The sequence below is a fragment of the Poromitra crassiceps genome, assembly GCF_964638095.1.
Source record: "Poromitra crassiceps genome assembly, chromosome: 4".
In the NCBI taxonomy this organism is placed as follows: domain Eukaryota; kingdom Metazoa; phylum Chordata; class Actinopteri; order Beryciformes; family Melamphaidae; genus Poromitra; species Poromitra crassiceps.
This window is the reverse complement of record NC_139626.1, coordinates 11504289-11522098: the sequence shown is the minus strand read 5'-3', so window position 1 is coordinate 11522098 and position 17810 is coordinate 11504289. Positions and strand designations below refer to the sequence as shown.

Here is a 17810-nt window from a genome sequence, read left to right as displayed (position 1 = left end):
TGGAAGGTCCTCTGCATATGCAAACATCAATGCCATTCCAGCACCGCAGATACAATACTGCCACCCAGTGACCAGGCCTCAATTCAATTGTGGAATGTTTTATTTGATCTTATCTTATTCACCTTATGTTCCAACGCAGGGGTCAGCCAATTACTTCCTATTGTGTTTACACTGATACGTTAGACTGTGGCCAACACTGCTGAGGGGCTTTAAGGTGTGTGCAGACCCCCTAAGAGCCAGAGTCAGACTAGGTTTGAAACAGATGGCGTTTTGAACAGGAAGTCGTAACACAACTGGGTCAAGTGGGCGGGGCTACATAGGTGATATAACAATGAAGTGTCAATTTTTGCCCTAATTACCTAATGATGTGATGTCACTTGAGCAATGATATCATCTGGTGACATCATCACTGATGACATCACTCACTGATGAGATCACTCACTGATCACATCATTATTGAGTGCTCAGCAATTCTATATAGTGAATGCAGCCGTGGGAGTCACCTGCAGGGGCGCTCTTTACACTTCCTGAAAGATTCAATGTCACATGCACCGTTTCCCTACATTCTGTAAAACCCAATCCTCTTCTCACCCTCTCCCATCCCCCCTCAAGAGCTCTGGTTACTACTGTTCTTCCTACCACCACACTCCCACCACTTATATAGCCTCAGCCAGGAAGGTTTTCACTGATGACATCACAATTGCTTGAGTGACATCACTGATGACATCACAATTGCCATCATTGATGACGATGACATCACAATTGTCAAGTGACATCACTGATAATATCATCACTGATGACATCAAAATTGCTCAAGTGACATCACATCACCACACACAGACACAAATTAGACCATGGACCCCCATCTGATAAGATTTTTGCTTTTACAGAAAGTGTATGAAACCCATAACCAAAATAGTCATACATTCTGCCATTGTGTTAGTTATGGATATAGTGAAAATAAATTAGGCCTCTCCCCTTTTTTTGTTGGGCCCCCCTGGAACCCCCTCAAGGACCCTTGGGGGTCCCTGGACCCCACTTTGAGAACCACTGCACTAGACTAGTATACTGTAATTTATTTAAGCAGGCATGTCACTGAGAAACAAGTGGAGTAGAATTTTGGATACTGGAATATATAAGACAATGTGGCAGTAAAACAGTTTTGATTACAATTTCTCAGTTGGAAAAATGTTTATTATTATGTGTAAAACCACATTTCGACACCTCAGTGTCCTATAATTATTACAGTGCAACAAAGCATGTGCTTTTGAGTTGAGAACACAGCAAAATACACACTTGCATTGACACCAACCAAAACAACAGCGCCCTCTGTCTGTCACTAACAGGTCTATAATTCTAGGGCTGTGATTCATCTCCCACAGACATTAATACAGTCACAGCTTAAAGTCGAGCTCTTGCCTTTGGGCTACTAATTAAATTACTTTTTAAGACATTTGTCCTTGTGAGTAATTTCACTCCGCTCATATAATATTCAATTATGAGGGTGTTGTGTTAATTTAACTCCTTCAAGTTTAATATTACTGTTAGTGCCAACTAAATCTTTAATCACATCTTGCCATGTCAATGCATTATTGTTTCAAAACTTCTATTATTATGCTATAGGTTGTGCTAACATTGATTGTGCTTGTAATATGCCAGCAGATATGCAGTTGATAGGCTCATTTCACAGCAACCTTTTGAGGTGGTAAAGCAGAAATAACACGGGTGTAATCCTTAGCATTAATGAGGGCACCTGGCACTGGAACGCCAAAACAGAAGGGAAGCATAATTAATGGTATTAGTGTACAGCTGCTTTACGTCCTGCTTTTAACACCTCAAAAGGGTTGCTGTGAAATGGGTCCATTGCCTACTGAAGCTTGTGCTTTTCATGGAGTAACAGTCTTTGTGTGGATAGCAGCATGAGTTAAAATTGTTTTTCTCCTCTTTCACCACTTTTTCACCAGTTCCCCTCCATCACTGTACCCCCACCAGCTCTGTGATGGGTGGGGCGAACACCATCAGCTCCTGGTATTTGAGGAAGAAATGGCGCAGGCGGGAGAGGTAGCTGTCCTCCTGGTATGGAAGCTCCTTTTCCTTCAGGTACTTGGACACAATAGGTTTCACCTGGTGAATTGTGGAAGGAAAGTGAAAATCAAAGTAAATTTCATAGACGTGTCCATTAGCAAGAGCAAATACCTTTCTTTAAGCCCACGGCGCAGTGGCCATTCAAGCCTTATGGCACCATGCCCGCTCCCACCACCCACATCCAGCAAGCCACTCCCCCTCCCCACCCTTCGAATCCTGACACTCTACAACCTTCCTATCCCAAGCTATACGATAGATCGGCAATACGTCATTTTGTAGGCGGCACATGGTCTCTTCCCCTTTTAGGGGGAAAACACAAACCTCTCGCCGTTGACTTCAATGTAAAATAGCAGTACCAAAAGCAATTATAGACAAATAACAGAATCAATGTCGTTTATTAATCACTAGGGGTGTCACGATACACTCAGTTCACGATACGATACACGATATTGGGTTCACGACAACGATACGATACGATATTTTAACAATATTTTTTTGCGATCGATTTGTAAGTTTAGGGGGCATCCTCCACACTAATTTTGAGTAATTTCACCATTTTCATCCTCCGTGTCTGTAACGTCCCTCGTCTGTTCAAACAAAGCAATGAAAAGGAGAGCGGGCATGCAATCAGATGCTGTCGTTGTGTCCTTGGGCAAGACACTTAACCCTCCTTGCCTCGTATGATTGGTATGATTGGTATGAATGTAGACATGAATGGTATGATTGGTATGATTGGTATGAATGTAGACATGAATGATGGTGGTTCGGAGGGGCCGTTGAGCGCCAATGTGTGGCTGCCACGCTTCTGAACCACCGGTACGAATGGTGTGAACGAATAATGATTCTGTGTAAGCGCTTTGAGCCTTGGAAAGGCGCTATATAAATCCAATTCATTATTATTATTATTATTATTAGATGCAGATCAGTGCCACCATGTTCAGTTTCTTTTTCTCGCGATATGAGATTTAATCTCAACGATACATATTGTCACGTTTTGATATCGCGATATATTGTGACATCCCTATTAATCACACAAAGACACCATGCCATGACAATATATTACAACTCGGCCGGCCACACAATGCGCAAGATACATCAGAAATATGACTTTGACCCATCTAAAATCATGTGACTCATGACCCGTCTCTGACCTAGTTCCTGTGTCCGCCTGTTTTCGACATTAAATGCTGTTGTAGTGGCCAGCGTCGTCGTAGGCTACTTGGCTCGGGCTAGACTGCTGTAACATGTGACAAGTCACATGATTTTAGATGGGTCAAAGTAATATTTCCGGTGTATCTTGCATTCTATGGCCACACTAGTTGTAATATATTGTCATGTCATGGTGTCTTTGTGTCATTAATAAACAAGATTAATTGTGTTATTTTTCTATGATTTCTTTTGGTACTGCTATTTTACATTGAAGTCAATGGGGATCGCCTTGTGTTTCCCCCCTAAAAGCGGGCGGGACCATATTGCCGATCTATCGTATGAACCCTTTTACCTAACCCCGCGCCCCTTCCCACCACACACATCCCCCTAGCCACTCCCCCCACCCACCCCTTGAATCACAACCTTCCTATGCCTAACTACGGCCCCTTTTCCTTCCCTGAGTCGGCTTGTAACAGAGGCAGTCGTGTGCCAAAGTGAAACTTAAAAGAATAACAGAGGGAGTCATACGCCAAAGTAAAGGTTCAAACAAAAATGTATTACCTAAAACTAAGGATTAAAGATACTACAAACCAACAGAACGAAAAGGTGCGCACAGGTGAGGCCTCGGAGGGAGTCGTGCGATACTGAATAGTCTGCTGCAGGCTTCTAAAGCCTGACACGCCGGGTCCAGGCGCACTCAATCAGCCTAACGACCCCCAACCACCAGGCAGGCTCCTGCCAGCCGGGGGGGCCAGGAGAGTGGGAGGAGGGTGGTCACACAGCTTGTGAGTGTGTTTCCTACCTTTAAGCACATGTTGTCAGACAGGAAGGGGAAGAGATGGTGCTCCACGTGGCAGTTGATGAGCGAGTGTCCAAACGTCAAGTCTAGCAGAGGATTGCGCGGCAGGTTCAGGACTCCGTGGGTCATCTGGTAGATCCTCTTGGGCCGGCGGGTGGGGGAGAACATGGGGAGGCCAATGTGCTGTGATTCAAGACAGTTTGACAGGGTTCAGGGAAGTTCAGGGGGAAAAAAGAAAAGACAATGGCCAACAATAGCAACAAGAAACAGGGAAGGATGGGGGTTTTCTTAACAGACAAATCCAAGAAAAACCCCACCCAGGAGAACAAACATCCCCCGCCACAAGCCCCCTTTACTGCAGATCCAAAATCCATGTTTTCTAATCCATCTTGAAACACTTTGATCAGAACAATGCACAATGAAGTCCAGGACTAAGGCTCCGTCTGGGAAAAGCATGCATGAATTGTTCCTTTTGGTCCATTTAGTTCACTGCCTGGAATTCCTGGTGAGATCTTTGCGAATACAATGCCTCATTGAAAAGGCTTTTTCTCAAAAGACCGCGCAACAAGTGGCGCTCTCATCATTTGTCCCAATACATTCTGCATGAATTGACAAGCCCCGCACTTTTGAACAAGTCTTAAACAATAGACCCTTTTCACAGGGGCCATTTTGTGTTGAAAAGGCAGAATAAACACAGGTGCAAGCAAAACACTAATGAGGGTTTCCAAATTCCAATCATGGAATCTACAAACACGTTTGTGTATATCAACATTATGTCAGAATAGAGTCTGCTATTGAAATAGTGCAGTGGCCAGTAAGGGTGTTGCGGCCTGGGTGGGTGGAGGGCCGTGTTCGATCCCCAGGGTTTCCCAAATCTACATTTCTACAGTACCATAAGTCACATTTATCAAACACCAAGCTGTTTTACTTGCCTAAAGGCGAAACGGCTGTTTTGTTTCAAATTTGCCACAATATGCAAGATTACATACGAGGAATTTGTCTTAGTGTAAGTATGTGTAGCAGTCATATCAATATTCAGAGATAAAGGAAATAACAAAAAGACAAAATCACAACATTTCAAGTCCAGCAACACTTGTAACATAAAGAACAATTAGACCAGGGGGTACGGTGGTGCAGTAGTAAGCGCTGTCGCCTCACAGCTAGAAGGTCCTGGGTACGATTCCCACCTGGGACGCTGTGAGCGCTGAAGGAATGCGTGCCCGTCCGCATGTCCTCGAGTGCCCACCGCCCGGGTGGGGTCGTCAAAAGGGCCTTTCTGTGTGGAGTTTGCATGTTCTCCCCGTGCCCCCTGGGGGTTTCCTTCATAAAGGAACCCCACACCAAAAACATGCAATATCCTGGTCGCTGATGTGGTGCCTACTCTGGTCGAGGGAGGGGAACTCGTTGGAATAGCGTGATCCTCCCACGTGCTATGTCCTACCGGTGAAGCTTCCCCTGTCAGGTGAAAAGAAGCGGCTGGCTAACTGCCCATGTCTCGGAGGAAGCATGGAGCCAGTTTCGGCTCTCCCCAGATCGGCAGAGGGTGGAGCAGCAACCAGGATAAATTTCGTTTTTTTTCGTTTTAGAAAAACGTGAAAGGCAGACGTAGACGTTTTGTTTCAAATTTACATTGAGATTGTAGGTATCCATGATTACACAAACATACAATGCTGGCGTTTTATTCTGGCGATTGGCTTGATCCTTGTGTATCTGTGTATCTGGTATCTGTGTAGTTTACTGTAGGTCTGTGTGTTTCTGTGGGGGGGGGGGGGGGGGGGGTGTATCTGTGTAGTTTACTGTAGGTCTGTGTGTTTCTGTGGGGGGGGGGTGTATCTGTGTAGTTTACTGTAGGTCTGCGAGGGTGCTCACCTGAAAGATGTTCACATGGATATACGGCAGAGAGAACATCGCCCTGCACACGAGCATGCAGAGCAAGGTGCTCAGAGGAGACTGGAACCCGGAGACGTTGATCAGCAGCCAGTACTGAGAATACACGCCCAGTGTTACCATCAATATGGTCCTCATGGCCTGGGCCGAAGAGTGCTGTTTGAGCTGACCTGCAAAACCAGAGAACCAGAAGCCCTCACAGCTAGGAGAATAAATTCGCACCTAACCGATAGAGATGGAGTAACGTGAGAAATCAAAGAGCATCAAAAGGTTTCGTAAATATTTCTCGGCTTTCTGCGGATAATCACATTTAATGTTGAAGTATTCGAGTCAACATTATGAATCAAAATAGGATATTTAACTCTTCCAGGCTTGCGATTTTGGCCTGTTAGCTCCGCTTACCCAGTGCAACAAGAGGGGTGATGATGGGGACGGCTAGGGGTGCTATGAACAGGTAGACCGAGCGGGGCAGGAAGGGGGCCTTCCATGTGCTGGAGTCACCCAGGCCAATCACATTAGTGTGAGCATGGTGCATCTTGATGTGCGCCTGCACGCCTGCTCGCGCTGTGAACGAGCCACATATCTGTGAGGGGGAACAGACACAAATGATACAACTGACAAAAACATCCAGATGAAAAGCATCTAGGAGAGTTTCACATTCAGATTTCTTTTATTCACACACACTTGAAAAAATATACAACTTGAAAAATGAAGGAAAACCAGAGTGTGCAAATGGGAACCCCCGAGGAAGCTTTCTGAGCTTTTGGTGGGGACCCACAAGAAACATAAATTATGACATTAAATAAACAATTATGATACAATACAGAACAGACAAAACAAACAAAGCAAAATAGGACAGGGTACTGGCCTAATACCCCCACAACATATAATACAAGACATAAGACAGACAAGACAATTCCCAGTCAGTTTCAATTCAGATATGTGGCTAATAGTTGTTTTTTTTTAAAAAAATTAAAAGAGGAGACAGAGTGTGACATTTTTATCGTTTCATCAAGCTCTTTTTCTGCGGGCCGCTACACGCAACACTAAAATTAGTGCAATTCAGTTTCCTGGTTTTACCATTGATAAGATGTTTCCTCCTGGTGTCGTGTGCGTGCAGAGGCACACAGATTGGAACGAGCTCACGTAGGCGGGGGTTTAAATTGTATGTAACCTGGTATATCAGACAAGCGTTCTGCAAGTAATTGTATTCAGTAAGGCGTAGGAGATTATAATGATAAAATAAAGGAGCAGTTGGTGAATTGAAATCAGCCCACGATAGTGCTCTGATTATTTTTTTCTGAAGTGTCTGAAGCTGTTTTAAATGTGTGGGGTAAGTGTTGCACCATACGACATTGCAATAACTCAAGTGAGGCTCAAAGAGTGTTTTATATAAAGTCAGAAGGGCAGAAAGAGGAAGAAAATGTCGTAATTTAAAGAATAAACCAACATATTTGCTCAGTTTTTTACATAAAGCATCTATGTGGCTCTTGAAATTTAAAAGCTCGTCTATAATGACCCCCAGGAATTTAGTGCAACTGACTTTTTCAATGGCCCGACCATTGATTTGGGGCCGGACAAGTTCAACTTTGTTATGATTTTCTTTGAGCGGAATAAAATATAGTTTGTTTTGCTAATGTTAAGAGAAAGTTTGTTACAGATGAACCAGGTGGCAACTTTTGATAGCTCTTCATTTAGGATTTGGTCTAGCTCAGTTGGGTTTTTGTGGGAAATGAATAGATTGGTATCATCGGCAAATATTATTTTATGGAAAACTTCAGAGGAGTTGACAAAATCGTTAATATATCAAATAAAAATAAGTGGACCCAAAATGCACCTATTGGTTTGTTTATGTTTTTGGCTAGGTTCTCTCCAATGGAAACAAAATAATCATTGAAGCTATCTGATAGACCGGCATTGCGGGTGGTGTGTGAATGTATTTGTGTACTGTCAGGGTCAGGGAGCACAGTGTGCTTCTGTCCCCTGTTCAGGACATCATTCAATACCTGCCACGACTTTTTAGAATCACCTTGCGAGCCTAGAATAAGTTCTGTGTAATAGTCTTTTTTAGTTTTCCTTATAATATGAGTAAGCTTATTTCTATATAATGTGTATGTATTTTTATTTATGCTACTAGGATTTTTAATATAATATTTATAGAGATTATTCTTATGCTTAATAGATTTTAGGATGCCCTTAGTGAGAGGAGGATTAGTTGTTGCCGAGCGGCGCATGATCGTTTTTTCCGGAATAGTGGTTCGCATTGCATTGGTGATTGTCGTGGTCAAGTTATTGAATGCAGTGTCGGTGTTGTTGCAGGTGTAAATGTTATTCCATGCTTCTGCTTTCAAACTGTCATTGAGGCGCTGGAGGGTCTCCTCATTTATTACTTTTGATTTTGAATTGAGGTTTGGGGGTGGAGGCCCACCAGCAGAACCAATGGACAGTATTACCGGAAAGTGGTCAGAGATGTCAGAAAGTAGGCTACCACACCAGATGCTAATTTGGAGTTATTGATGTTTGTGATGACATTGTCTATGATGGTCTTTGTGGAGTCAGTGACTCTGGTATAGGTGTTGTTGATAGTGGGAAAGAAAGAGAAAGAATGTAAAGAATTTAAGAAAACATTTTTTGCTAAGTCATCTTTAGATAAATCAACATTAAAATCTCCAAGCAGCACACAGTTCTTATTTTTAGCATTTATAAGAAACAGTGTTTCTTCTAGTTTGGATTTAAATGTGTCGAGGTCTGCGTTGGGAGGGCTTAACTCCACAAAGAGAGAATCTGAATGAGCATTATTTAAGACAAGGTCATCACATAGTATCACATGGTGTTTAGAGGACACGTATAGACACACACCGCCGCCGGTTTTGGTTAGTCTGTTTTTTGTGAATAAATTGTAGCCGTCAAGGCTCAGGATGTCAATGGGAGATGTGTCAGAGAGCCAGGTCTCACTACAGCCTATAAAATCAAAAGCACAGCCTGCAAGTAGGGTACACAGCTCATCATAATGCCTAGATAAACTTCTGATATTTAAATGAAAAAAAGGAAAAGGAAATGCTATTACAAAAATGCTTCAGGTCGCCGGGGTCATACTGCTTGCAGGTTACCGCAGCACCCAAGTCAATACAGATCCCCTCATGTCTTACATCATTACTACAGCCCATATTTCACGTGGCACATAAGGTCAGCTGGGATTGCATTGTCACATACACACAACACACTCATACATACACACACAATGCGGGCGGCCAACATACAAACACACACACACAAACATAAATAACTTCTTGTAGGACATGATTTCAATCCTAACCACAGTCCTCTTAGAGGACTCCCAAAATTGAAAAAAGAACACCATATCAGTAAGTCAGTCAATGATAGAGAAAATTTACATCACATTAGTCATAACTATATGTAACTAAAATGGAAATGTATATGAATATATTAATAACTAGTGATTGTCCAAATAAAGGCTAATGTGATGTAAATTTTCTCTATCAGTCAATATAGTACCAACTTAGGCGTATACCTAATGCAGAGAGAAACAAAGTAACATAAGCATAACATATCCTTTCCTACATCCAGGTTATATCCCAGATGTCAATACTGCCACTGATTAGCAAAGGCAGGTAAATAGACACAGAGAGACCTGCTTCACCACCGTAGTCTAATATGTTCTATCTATGTTTGCCTTGATAAGCAAGCGTAAACAGGCCAAGGGCAAAGAGCGGCCGTGGCTACGGTCATGAAGTTCAATGAACATCCACATCTAGAGTTCTAGATAACGGGTTTAACAACATTATTTCCTGTGATAAACATGAATGACCCATAATGGCATTTTAAATAGCCTACTGCTGTTTCTAGGGCTGATATATACATGTAGGCTTGAAAATCACAGATTCTGAGAAAATGAAATATTTGGCCACAACTTGGTTTTCACCTTGAGAAACATGTCAAAGAGGCTGTTCCCTCAAAGGAACACAAAAAATGTAACACGATATAAATCTATCTAGCATACGTGTTATCGTGTTTCATAATTGCCTCTGATTCAATTATTATTGTTTTTTAGGATTAACTTAATACTTAATAACTGGCTCTAAAAGAAGAATTATAGGGAAAACAATGGCAGTGTGTGTGTGTGTGTCTGTGTGTCTGTGTGTGCGCGCACGCATGCGTGTGCCATGGAACTACCACAGAAGCCTTTTTGAGCCGTTATCTGTCTGACTGGACAGATTTTATGAATGTGATAGTGTCAAAACGGTGCAAGATGCAGCCACAAAACTTTACAGGTGTGTTGTTGACATCAAAATGAACGTTGAGTTTGAAATTGGCCGCGATACAAGTATAACCGACTGAATGTGGGTCCTCATGAGTCCCGAGTGGTAGCGAGTAGGTTGATTAAACTCACTCCCAAAGGTCTGTTAACCAGCTCCACCAAGGGGGCTAGCTCTCTTGGTGTAGTGGTGTCGCACGTGTGCTTTGGAAGCGGGAGGTCGGTGGATCGAATCCCGCTCCACCCGTGGGCGAGCCCTTAACATGGGTTGCTGCCAGAACTGTCAACACAACACAGGCTACATGAGCAAGGCCCGCCCCATCCCCCACGATCTTGTGAACGCCAAAACCGTACAAGATGCCGTCACAAAACTTTATAGTTAGGGTTAGGGTTAGGGTTAAAAATGGCCGCACACATTGACCCCAACCCCTCCCCTTTATGTCCCTGGCTCACATTCATTTGTTGTGGGGCGTCACAGTTGGTCTAATCGCAAGATGGTCTCTAGTTAATGGGATGTTTTTAATCATCTAGTAATGCAATGATATAGACTTGATGACAGATTGATAATTGGGTTTATTGCATTTTCAGGGTTATTTCTATTATGTTATGTAATAACTGTAATAAGTTATCACATAACTAAGTTTTTTTTTCCCCGGAACATCTCACCTCGATGAAGAAGACCGCCCAGAACTCTCCCCAGGCCTGGGACTCGCTCAGCGTCCCGTGGCTGGCCAGGTGCGTTCCCTTGAAGGTGATGACGGCATGGGCCACGCCCATCAGCAGCATCCCCACCGAGAAGCACAGTATCTGACTGGAACCCAGCAGCAGGAAGGCTGTGGGTCAGGACAGAGGGGTCAGAGGAGGAGGGTAGAGAAGAGAGAGAGACAGAAGCAAGAGTGCATATTAGCCATTGATATTAGCAAAAGAGTCAACAAGAGACTAAACAAGACAAAACAAGCACCGACTATCACTTTTGGCCGTGAGAGAGAGAGAGACACAAGATATAGAGAGACAGTCTTGGTATCATGTCTCTGCTAATTCCAGGATCTGGATGTCTCAGTGTCTGTGTGTTTATCGTACATGTATATCTTGAGAACTGTTCGTCCGATCGACTTCACACTTAGCGAGTGTGTTGCTATAGGAACCCGAGGGAGTGCAGTGTCGAATTTGGTGCAATTTGGACATGCAACACGTTCATTATTAATGCATAAGCACCGCACCGCCAGGACGCCATGGTGCATCGCAAAACAAACAGACCCACCACAGCGCTCTGTGCAGCAGCTGGGGGGGCGGGGCGACATGCGCTCTGCAGCAGCGGGGGGCTGAGAGCGAGAAAGCATTCTGGGAACCCACAGTCTTATTAGTCTGATGGCTAATAACACTCTGGGACAGACGTCCATTATTTCGGGGTTTCCGGTCTAGAGCGAACATCCACACCAAGACTTCCACTTCCGTGCGCCGGGGTCATTGTTGACAGTCATGATGGAGTTGGAGTCGATCGATCAATACTTGTTGTAGGTGTTTTAGGTCCAGGCAAGATTTCGGCAAATCTCTTATAAACGGATATGAACTGCATATAAGACGTCTTCGGACTGTAGCAACGATGGAAGCGGAGGTCTTGGTGCGGACATCCGCTCTACACCAGAAACCCAGAAATATTGGCTGTCTGTCCCATGAGTGTTATTAGTCGTTGTCAGACTGATACTCGTAGGTTCCCGGATTGGCGGGAAAGCTGTAAGCAGCATTGGCGGAGCACAGGGAAGCCGCGGGAGACGAACTGCAGAGCGGGCAGCTCGCTTCTGGCGCCTCGCTAACGTGACGGCGTCGTACCTGTCTCTCTCTCTCTCTTGCTCATTCCTCCCTCGCTCTCTCTCTCTGTATAGCCTAACTGTAAAAATAAAAATGTTGGGTACAGCGGCCTTTTATAGAGGCTGCCGGAGTAGCCTAAGTGCGTGGCCACGCGGGGCTTGGAGCCAATGAGAAAAGTCTTCAGTTGAAACACTCGCGTGAGAGATTCCCTCCAGAATCAGAGCAATTTAGAGAGAGAGTGGAGGACCAAAATGCGTGACTCATCCAATGAACAGCCAGGATGGGGTCTCGTGCTACTTTTGAATGCTAAAATAAAGCTGATAATGTACAATTTGATTAAAAAAAAAAAACTTTCAAAGTACAACACAAACTGTCCATTTTGCTGCAACCCGACAGTGCTGCTATAATCCAGGATCTTACTTCCTGGAACTCTTGAGAGTAAAAAACTGGTCCCATTGGTGTGAATGGAGATGTCGCGACTCTTCTATATACATGCCTCTGGAAATAAGGTCTGTGGTTAACAAAAGTTTATGAAACAGCGAAGTTTGTGTTCAGCAAGATAATCGACACAAATGAGGAAGACTTTTATGACTTTTGAAGCATTTTCTGAAACTGAAGAGCAGCAGGGCAAACCTGCACTGCACTAGTGAGACATTATTATTGTTATTATTTATTTGTTTTTGTGTGTGTGTGTTTTATCTGGAACACAATACCTGGAACATCCACTTCCCTCTTCCTTCCTTCATGCGCTATTATTACAGTTACTGTACAGTATGTTCTCCTCTACCGACCTTTCCCTGTGTGTGTGTGTGTGTGTGTGTGTGTGTGTGTGTGTGTGTGTGTGTGTGTGTGTGTGTGTGTGTGTGTGTGTGTGTGTGTGTGTGTGTGTGTGTGTGTGTGTGTGTGTGTGTGTGTGTGTGCTTGTGTATCTATCTAGTGAGGACCAATTTGAGTTTTATACCAGGGAAGTGAGGACATTTTAAGAAAGTAAAATGCATTTTAGCCTCTCTTTCTCAAACACCTTCAAAGGGCTGTTTGAAGGTTCAAACCCAGGCTCTGGGTCAAACTGCCGGAACAGACTCACGCCCATGTTAATAGATGTTAATATATTTTTCTATATTCTTGACTGTTTGGTTGTTCATTTTATGTAACGTGTAATTGTATGTCCTGTTTTTTTAATACCAGGGACCATGGTGGAAATAAATGTCTTTAAGTGACGCACTTTTGCATGTGCATCCCTTGGATTACTGCAGTCTTTTTATCCATAATCAATCAATCAATCATGCGGTACATAAAGAATATTTCTGTCGGATCCACATATGTCTGACAAATTACATGGGTGTGTGTGAGTCTGTTCAGGCAGCAGCCGGTGGACATAGGCCTTTAGACATGGCTTTAAGGGTTAGGTTAGAATTGGGTTTCAGGTTGGTTGTTTGTGGATGTCCATCCAGAGCAACCGTTTCAAAGAACAGAAGGGCTTTTTTCTAGGGCTGTCCGGGTTAGGCAATGGCCATCCGCCATTCACTGCATAGGGTAAGGGTTAGGCTAGGGTTAGAGTTAGTGTGCTAGCCTAGGGAATGCATTATGTCACTGAATGTCCTCCTCGCTAATATAGCTATACTGGCTGCTGTGTGTGTGTGTGTGTGTGTGTGTGTGTGTGTGTGTGTGTGTGTGTGTGTGTGCATGTGTGTGTATCCACTGACGACCTTTTTCACAGTGTAAACAGTATCCTATCTCCTAGGGTGTGAGTTTCATCCCTGACAGGTGGTAGATCTGGTGAGAGAGGGACACTTTATCTCTCCTCCTCATGCGTGTGTGTGTGTGTGTGTGTGTGTGTGTGTGTGTGTGTGTGTGTGTGTGTGCGCGCGTGCGTGCGTGCGTGCGTGTGCGCACGTGCGTACGTGTGTGTGTCACACTATTGCTATCACACACAAACAACACTGCAGGTTGAACTGAGTTTTCTGGTTCAGTCGAGTTTGAGTCTCTAGTCTCCAGATATCATAATATGATATACTCTGCTGACAGATTAGGCTTTATCATAATAATGTGTGACAGAAATAGCTAAGCTACTCTGGCTGTTTGAGAGCAGAGTTGAAGGGCCGTCAGCGGTGTGTCCACAGCTGTCTGTGTACTGTCCACTCTGGAGTATAGCCAATCCTTAACACAGTGAAATATGCTGCTAATACTGTATACCGCACCTCCTATTTCAAAGCAGCCTATTTCGAGGCGATAAGCCACAAGGCCAGTGATACACAATAACAGATGCCTCCTTGAGTGAGTCGGGTAGGCTATGGCTGCAGCCCAGACTCAGAGTACCTCCAAGTGGGAGGTGCTTGGCTCCAAGTGGGAGGGCAGATGATGACAACACAGATGGACGTTAGGAGCACTGCTCTCAACTTTAGCATGCTTCATCAGCTAGGGAAGTGGAAGCTATGATGGAAGTGCGTATGGCTTATCACCACAAAGATTTGTTTGAGTCCAACAGTTTTTACCAGCCCACAATGTGAGTCTGTGTGCCATCAAAGGCAAAATGTACGTCATAAATGTCTAATCTATTGTTGCAGGAGCTACCTACAGAAGTGTTTTGGAGTACTTTGCCATGTGTTTGTCTGACTGTCTGTCTGTCTGTCTGTGGACAGATTTTACGTGATGATAGCATCACAACCGTGCAAGATGCAGTCATGAAACGTTACGGGTGTGTAGTTCACATTTAAATGAATGCCAAGTTTGAAGATGAGGGAAGTAGCCCCCCCCCCCCCCATTGGCCCACTTCACGCCCCTGGTCCACATTGGTTTTAAGCTGGCGTGGTCCCATCCATGTTGTTGGGCTTACTTGGTTTGTGGTGATGTCTTGCTTGAGGGGGCCTGTTGGTCCCCAGGTATTTTGATATGAGCTATTTTATCCCAGAGTTGATCCAGGACCAGGAGTAGGCCTAGGTCATAGGTCGGGGATGGTGGTGTCTACAAACAGGATACGGGCGTAGACATTATGTAGACACAGACATAGATTGTGTGGGCGCCTTGTGCGTGGCCTGTGGCTCAGGCGGTAGAGCGGGTCGTCCACTAACCAGAAAGTCGGTGGCTCAATCCCCGGCTCCTCCAGTCCGCATGTCGAAGTGTCCTTGGGCAAGATACTGAACCCCGAATTGCTCCCGATGGCTGTGCCAGCACCCCGCGTGGCAGCTTGCCGCCTTCGGTGTGTGAATGGGTGAATGTAGGCACATTGTAAAGCGCTTTGGATAAAAGCGCTGTATAAATGCAGTCCATTTACCATTTACATAGATTCACAGTACACCACAAATCAATAACAGGCTGGTTCAAACCAGGTTCATGCCTCCTAAACACTAATTTTATTGTCCTATGCTGGCAAACACCACCCGTCATCTGGCACTATAGCGGGTTAAAACCAGTGCAGTTCAACTTTATTATGATCCCACAGGGCAATTTGTTGCCAAAAGCAACACAGCAATATGCAGCAGATGGGTGATGTTTACCAGTTTCGGGGTTAAGTTATTTTAATTATAGGCTATTAGTCTTCTGCCATGTTCTTTCCAGACATGCCACAGGCATGTGATTGGCAAAGGACAAAAAAGCAGGAAAATAGACGGAGCACGGCAGCAGCAGCAATATAGCAGCAGCAGCAATATAGTAACGTCAGGATTTGTGACATAATTTCCACTGGGGACAGCGGGGACATGCCCCCTTCCCCCGCCATATTATCCTCTGTAACTGGACAACGAGTCCACCATAAACTACAGGCTGCATGCAGCAAGTATCCGTCAACAACGTCTGAAAAGCCTCTCCACCCTCGTTCCAATTGTGGTTGACGGACATGACCTCTGTTATACACATGGAGAGACTTAGGTTCCTGAGAACCAATGCACTTAGAAAATTTATAACTATCTGGGGCCCGTTTTTAGTCTACCTCAACGAGGCTAGGGGTGACGGGTGACTCGCCCGGCTGGCTTCTCATAGACACCTTGAGTGAGATCCCAAGTATATCGTTTACAAGAACATAAGCACTTTAGGTGGCTGGCGGCACCACTTTGTAATGTTGATTATATTGTTTTGTTTTGTTTTTTCTTTCTTTCCCCTGTGTCTGAGCCTGTTTGTCTGTTTTGTCTTGTTTGTGTTCTATAAAAATTTAAAAATTAAAAAAAAAAAAATGTAATAAAAAAAAAAAAAACGTCTGAAAAGCAGAGTCCCTCTCGCTGCTGCCATTTGACTTTAACGTTCGACTCATACACCGCAGGCTCAATAGCATAACTTGACTCTGCTTTCAGGGATCAGATGGAGTGGAGGTGCCTATATGAAGACAAGGAGGGTGAGGCAGGGAGACACAGCACTGAGCTGCAGCAGGTATATGTGCTGTAGGAGTAGGTGAAGGAGTGAACGTGACACTGTGAGAAGGTACCAAAGCCTATCTAATCTCAGGTATAAGCAATACTCATAATAAAGATAACTACACACTAGACTTACATAAAAAGCACACATTCATTGGCAGTGCTCATAATATAGTATAGTATAGTATTGACCGTGTGTGACTTCACTTTCATATTCTTTTCTACCCTTCGTGTTTGATTGAACACATACTGTATAGTGCCAGTGCCACAATAATGTAAAATACTGTAGATCTGTCAGTCCTATTCTTCTAAATATATTTCCATAAATGAATAATCCAAACGTGTGAAGTTCAGTAAAGTTATGCGTTGAACAACTCAGCAAGTAAGATGCACATCCAAAGTGTGACATGAGTCACAGTAGGCACTAGCCTTAATTGAGGTCAGTCCTTGACCAGTGACCCAGATAGAGGCGGAGCATTGGAAACCATGGTTGTGTGCACCAGTAATAACAGATAGAGGCGGAGCATTGAAAACCAAGGTTGTGTGCACCAGTAATAACAGTATTGGACTGAGATTATCGAGTGGGGTGACATTTGTTATCACATGACGGATGCTATATATACAGTGCCATTCATAACTGAGAATATCACCCTTTCATGGGTTTTGCTGCAATATACATTTTGTATTCAATGTAACACTTGCCATGTCATGTTCCAAAGTTCCATACATGGCATTACTGTCTTTTATCATAATAATAATCATAATAATAAAAAAAATTACTTGGATTTATATAGCGCCTAAGGATGCTTTACAATAAAGTGACACATAATGACAAACAAACAAAACAGAACAAAGAGAACAGAGGAGACTATAGGTCAAAGGCTTTGTACCTTGGCAAGATCATAAAATAAGTTTAATCCATAAGCCATATAAAAGCAGAACTTAAAAGTAGTCCATGTTAGACTCTGGACCACCCTCTCGTAATAGCCAGCTGTTCCCAGCGGTCACCTCCTTATTCATGGAGTTCAGCGCTTTGACCTGAACACCTGACCTTGACACTGAAGCAGTTTTCAAAAGAGCGCCCTACCACCACCACCACCATCATCATCATCACCACCACAACTGTGTGAAGTCCCTAAAGTGTGCACAGTCTTACCGGGTGGCAGGCAGAGAAAGGCTCCGGCCAGGATGCTGCAGTCCACACCTCTCCTCTCCCACCAGCTGCTCTCCTTCACCGTCTTCTGCACCAGCCTGGTCAGCTCCATCATCAGTGACTCCTTGTCCGTCACCTCCACCTCCTTGCTGCCCATCTCTCCATTCTCCCTGGGCTCGCCTTTCATCTCTCCGTTGCTCCTCTCGCTCATGTCTTGCTTCGACTCCCCGGAGACTCCTCTCCTCTGGAATAACATCTCCCCATCCCAGGCTTCTTTGACATCCCTCTCGCCTCTTTTCCCATCTCGAC

The 17810-nt window shown here is 44.2% G+C and overlaps 1 protein-coding gene across 1 annotated transcript; it reads right to left on the bottom strand.

Annotated features, from left to right (window-relative positions):
• Window positions 1-1349: 1349 nt before the first annotated feature.
• fads6 (fatty acid desaturase 6) lies at window positions 1350-17810 on the bottom strand. Its single transcript, XM_083634496.1, has 6 exons — window positions 17505-17810; window positions 10863-11029; window positions 6323-6503; window positions 5903-6090; window positions 4037-4216; window positions 1350-2124 (listed from the first exon to the last, which is right to left on the bottom strand). The coding sequence occupies exons 1-6, from the start codon at window positions 17755-17757 to the stop codon at window positions 1975-1977; spliced, it is 1119 nt and encodes a 372-aa protein (XP_083490622.1). The 5' UTR covers window positions 17758-17810; the 3' UTR covers window positions 1350-1974.

Excerpts from the sequence above, each read along its gene's own strand:
- fads6 (XM_083634496.1), bottom strand. The coding sequence starts at position 17,757 with ATGTTATTCCAGAGGAGAGGAGTCTCCGGGGAGTCGAAGCAAGACATG. Across the intron at positions 6,504-10,862 it reads GGGCGGTCTTCTTCATCGAG|ATATGTGGCTCGTTCACAGC; the intron begins GTGAGATGTTCC and ends TCCCCCTCACAG. Across the intron at positions 2,125-4,036 it reads CTGACAACATGTGCTTAAAG|GTGAAACCTATTGTGTCCAA; the intron begins GTAGGAAACACA and ends ACAATTCACCAG.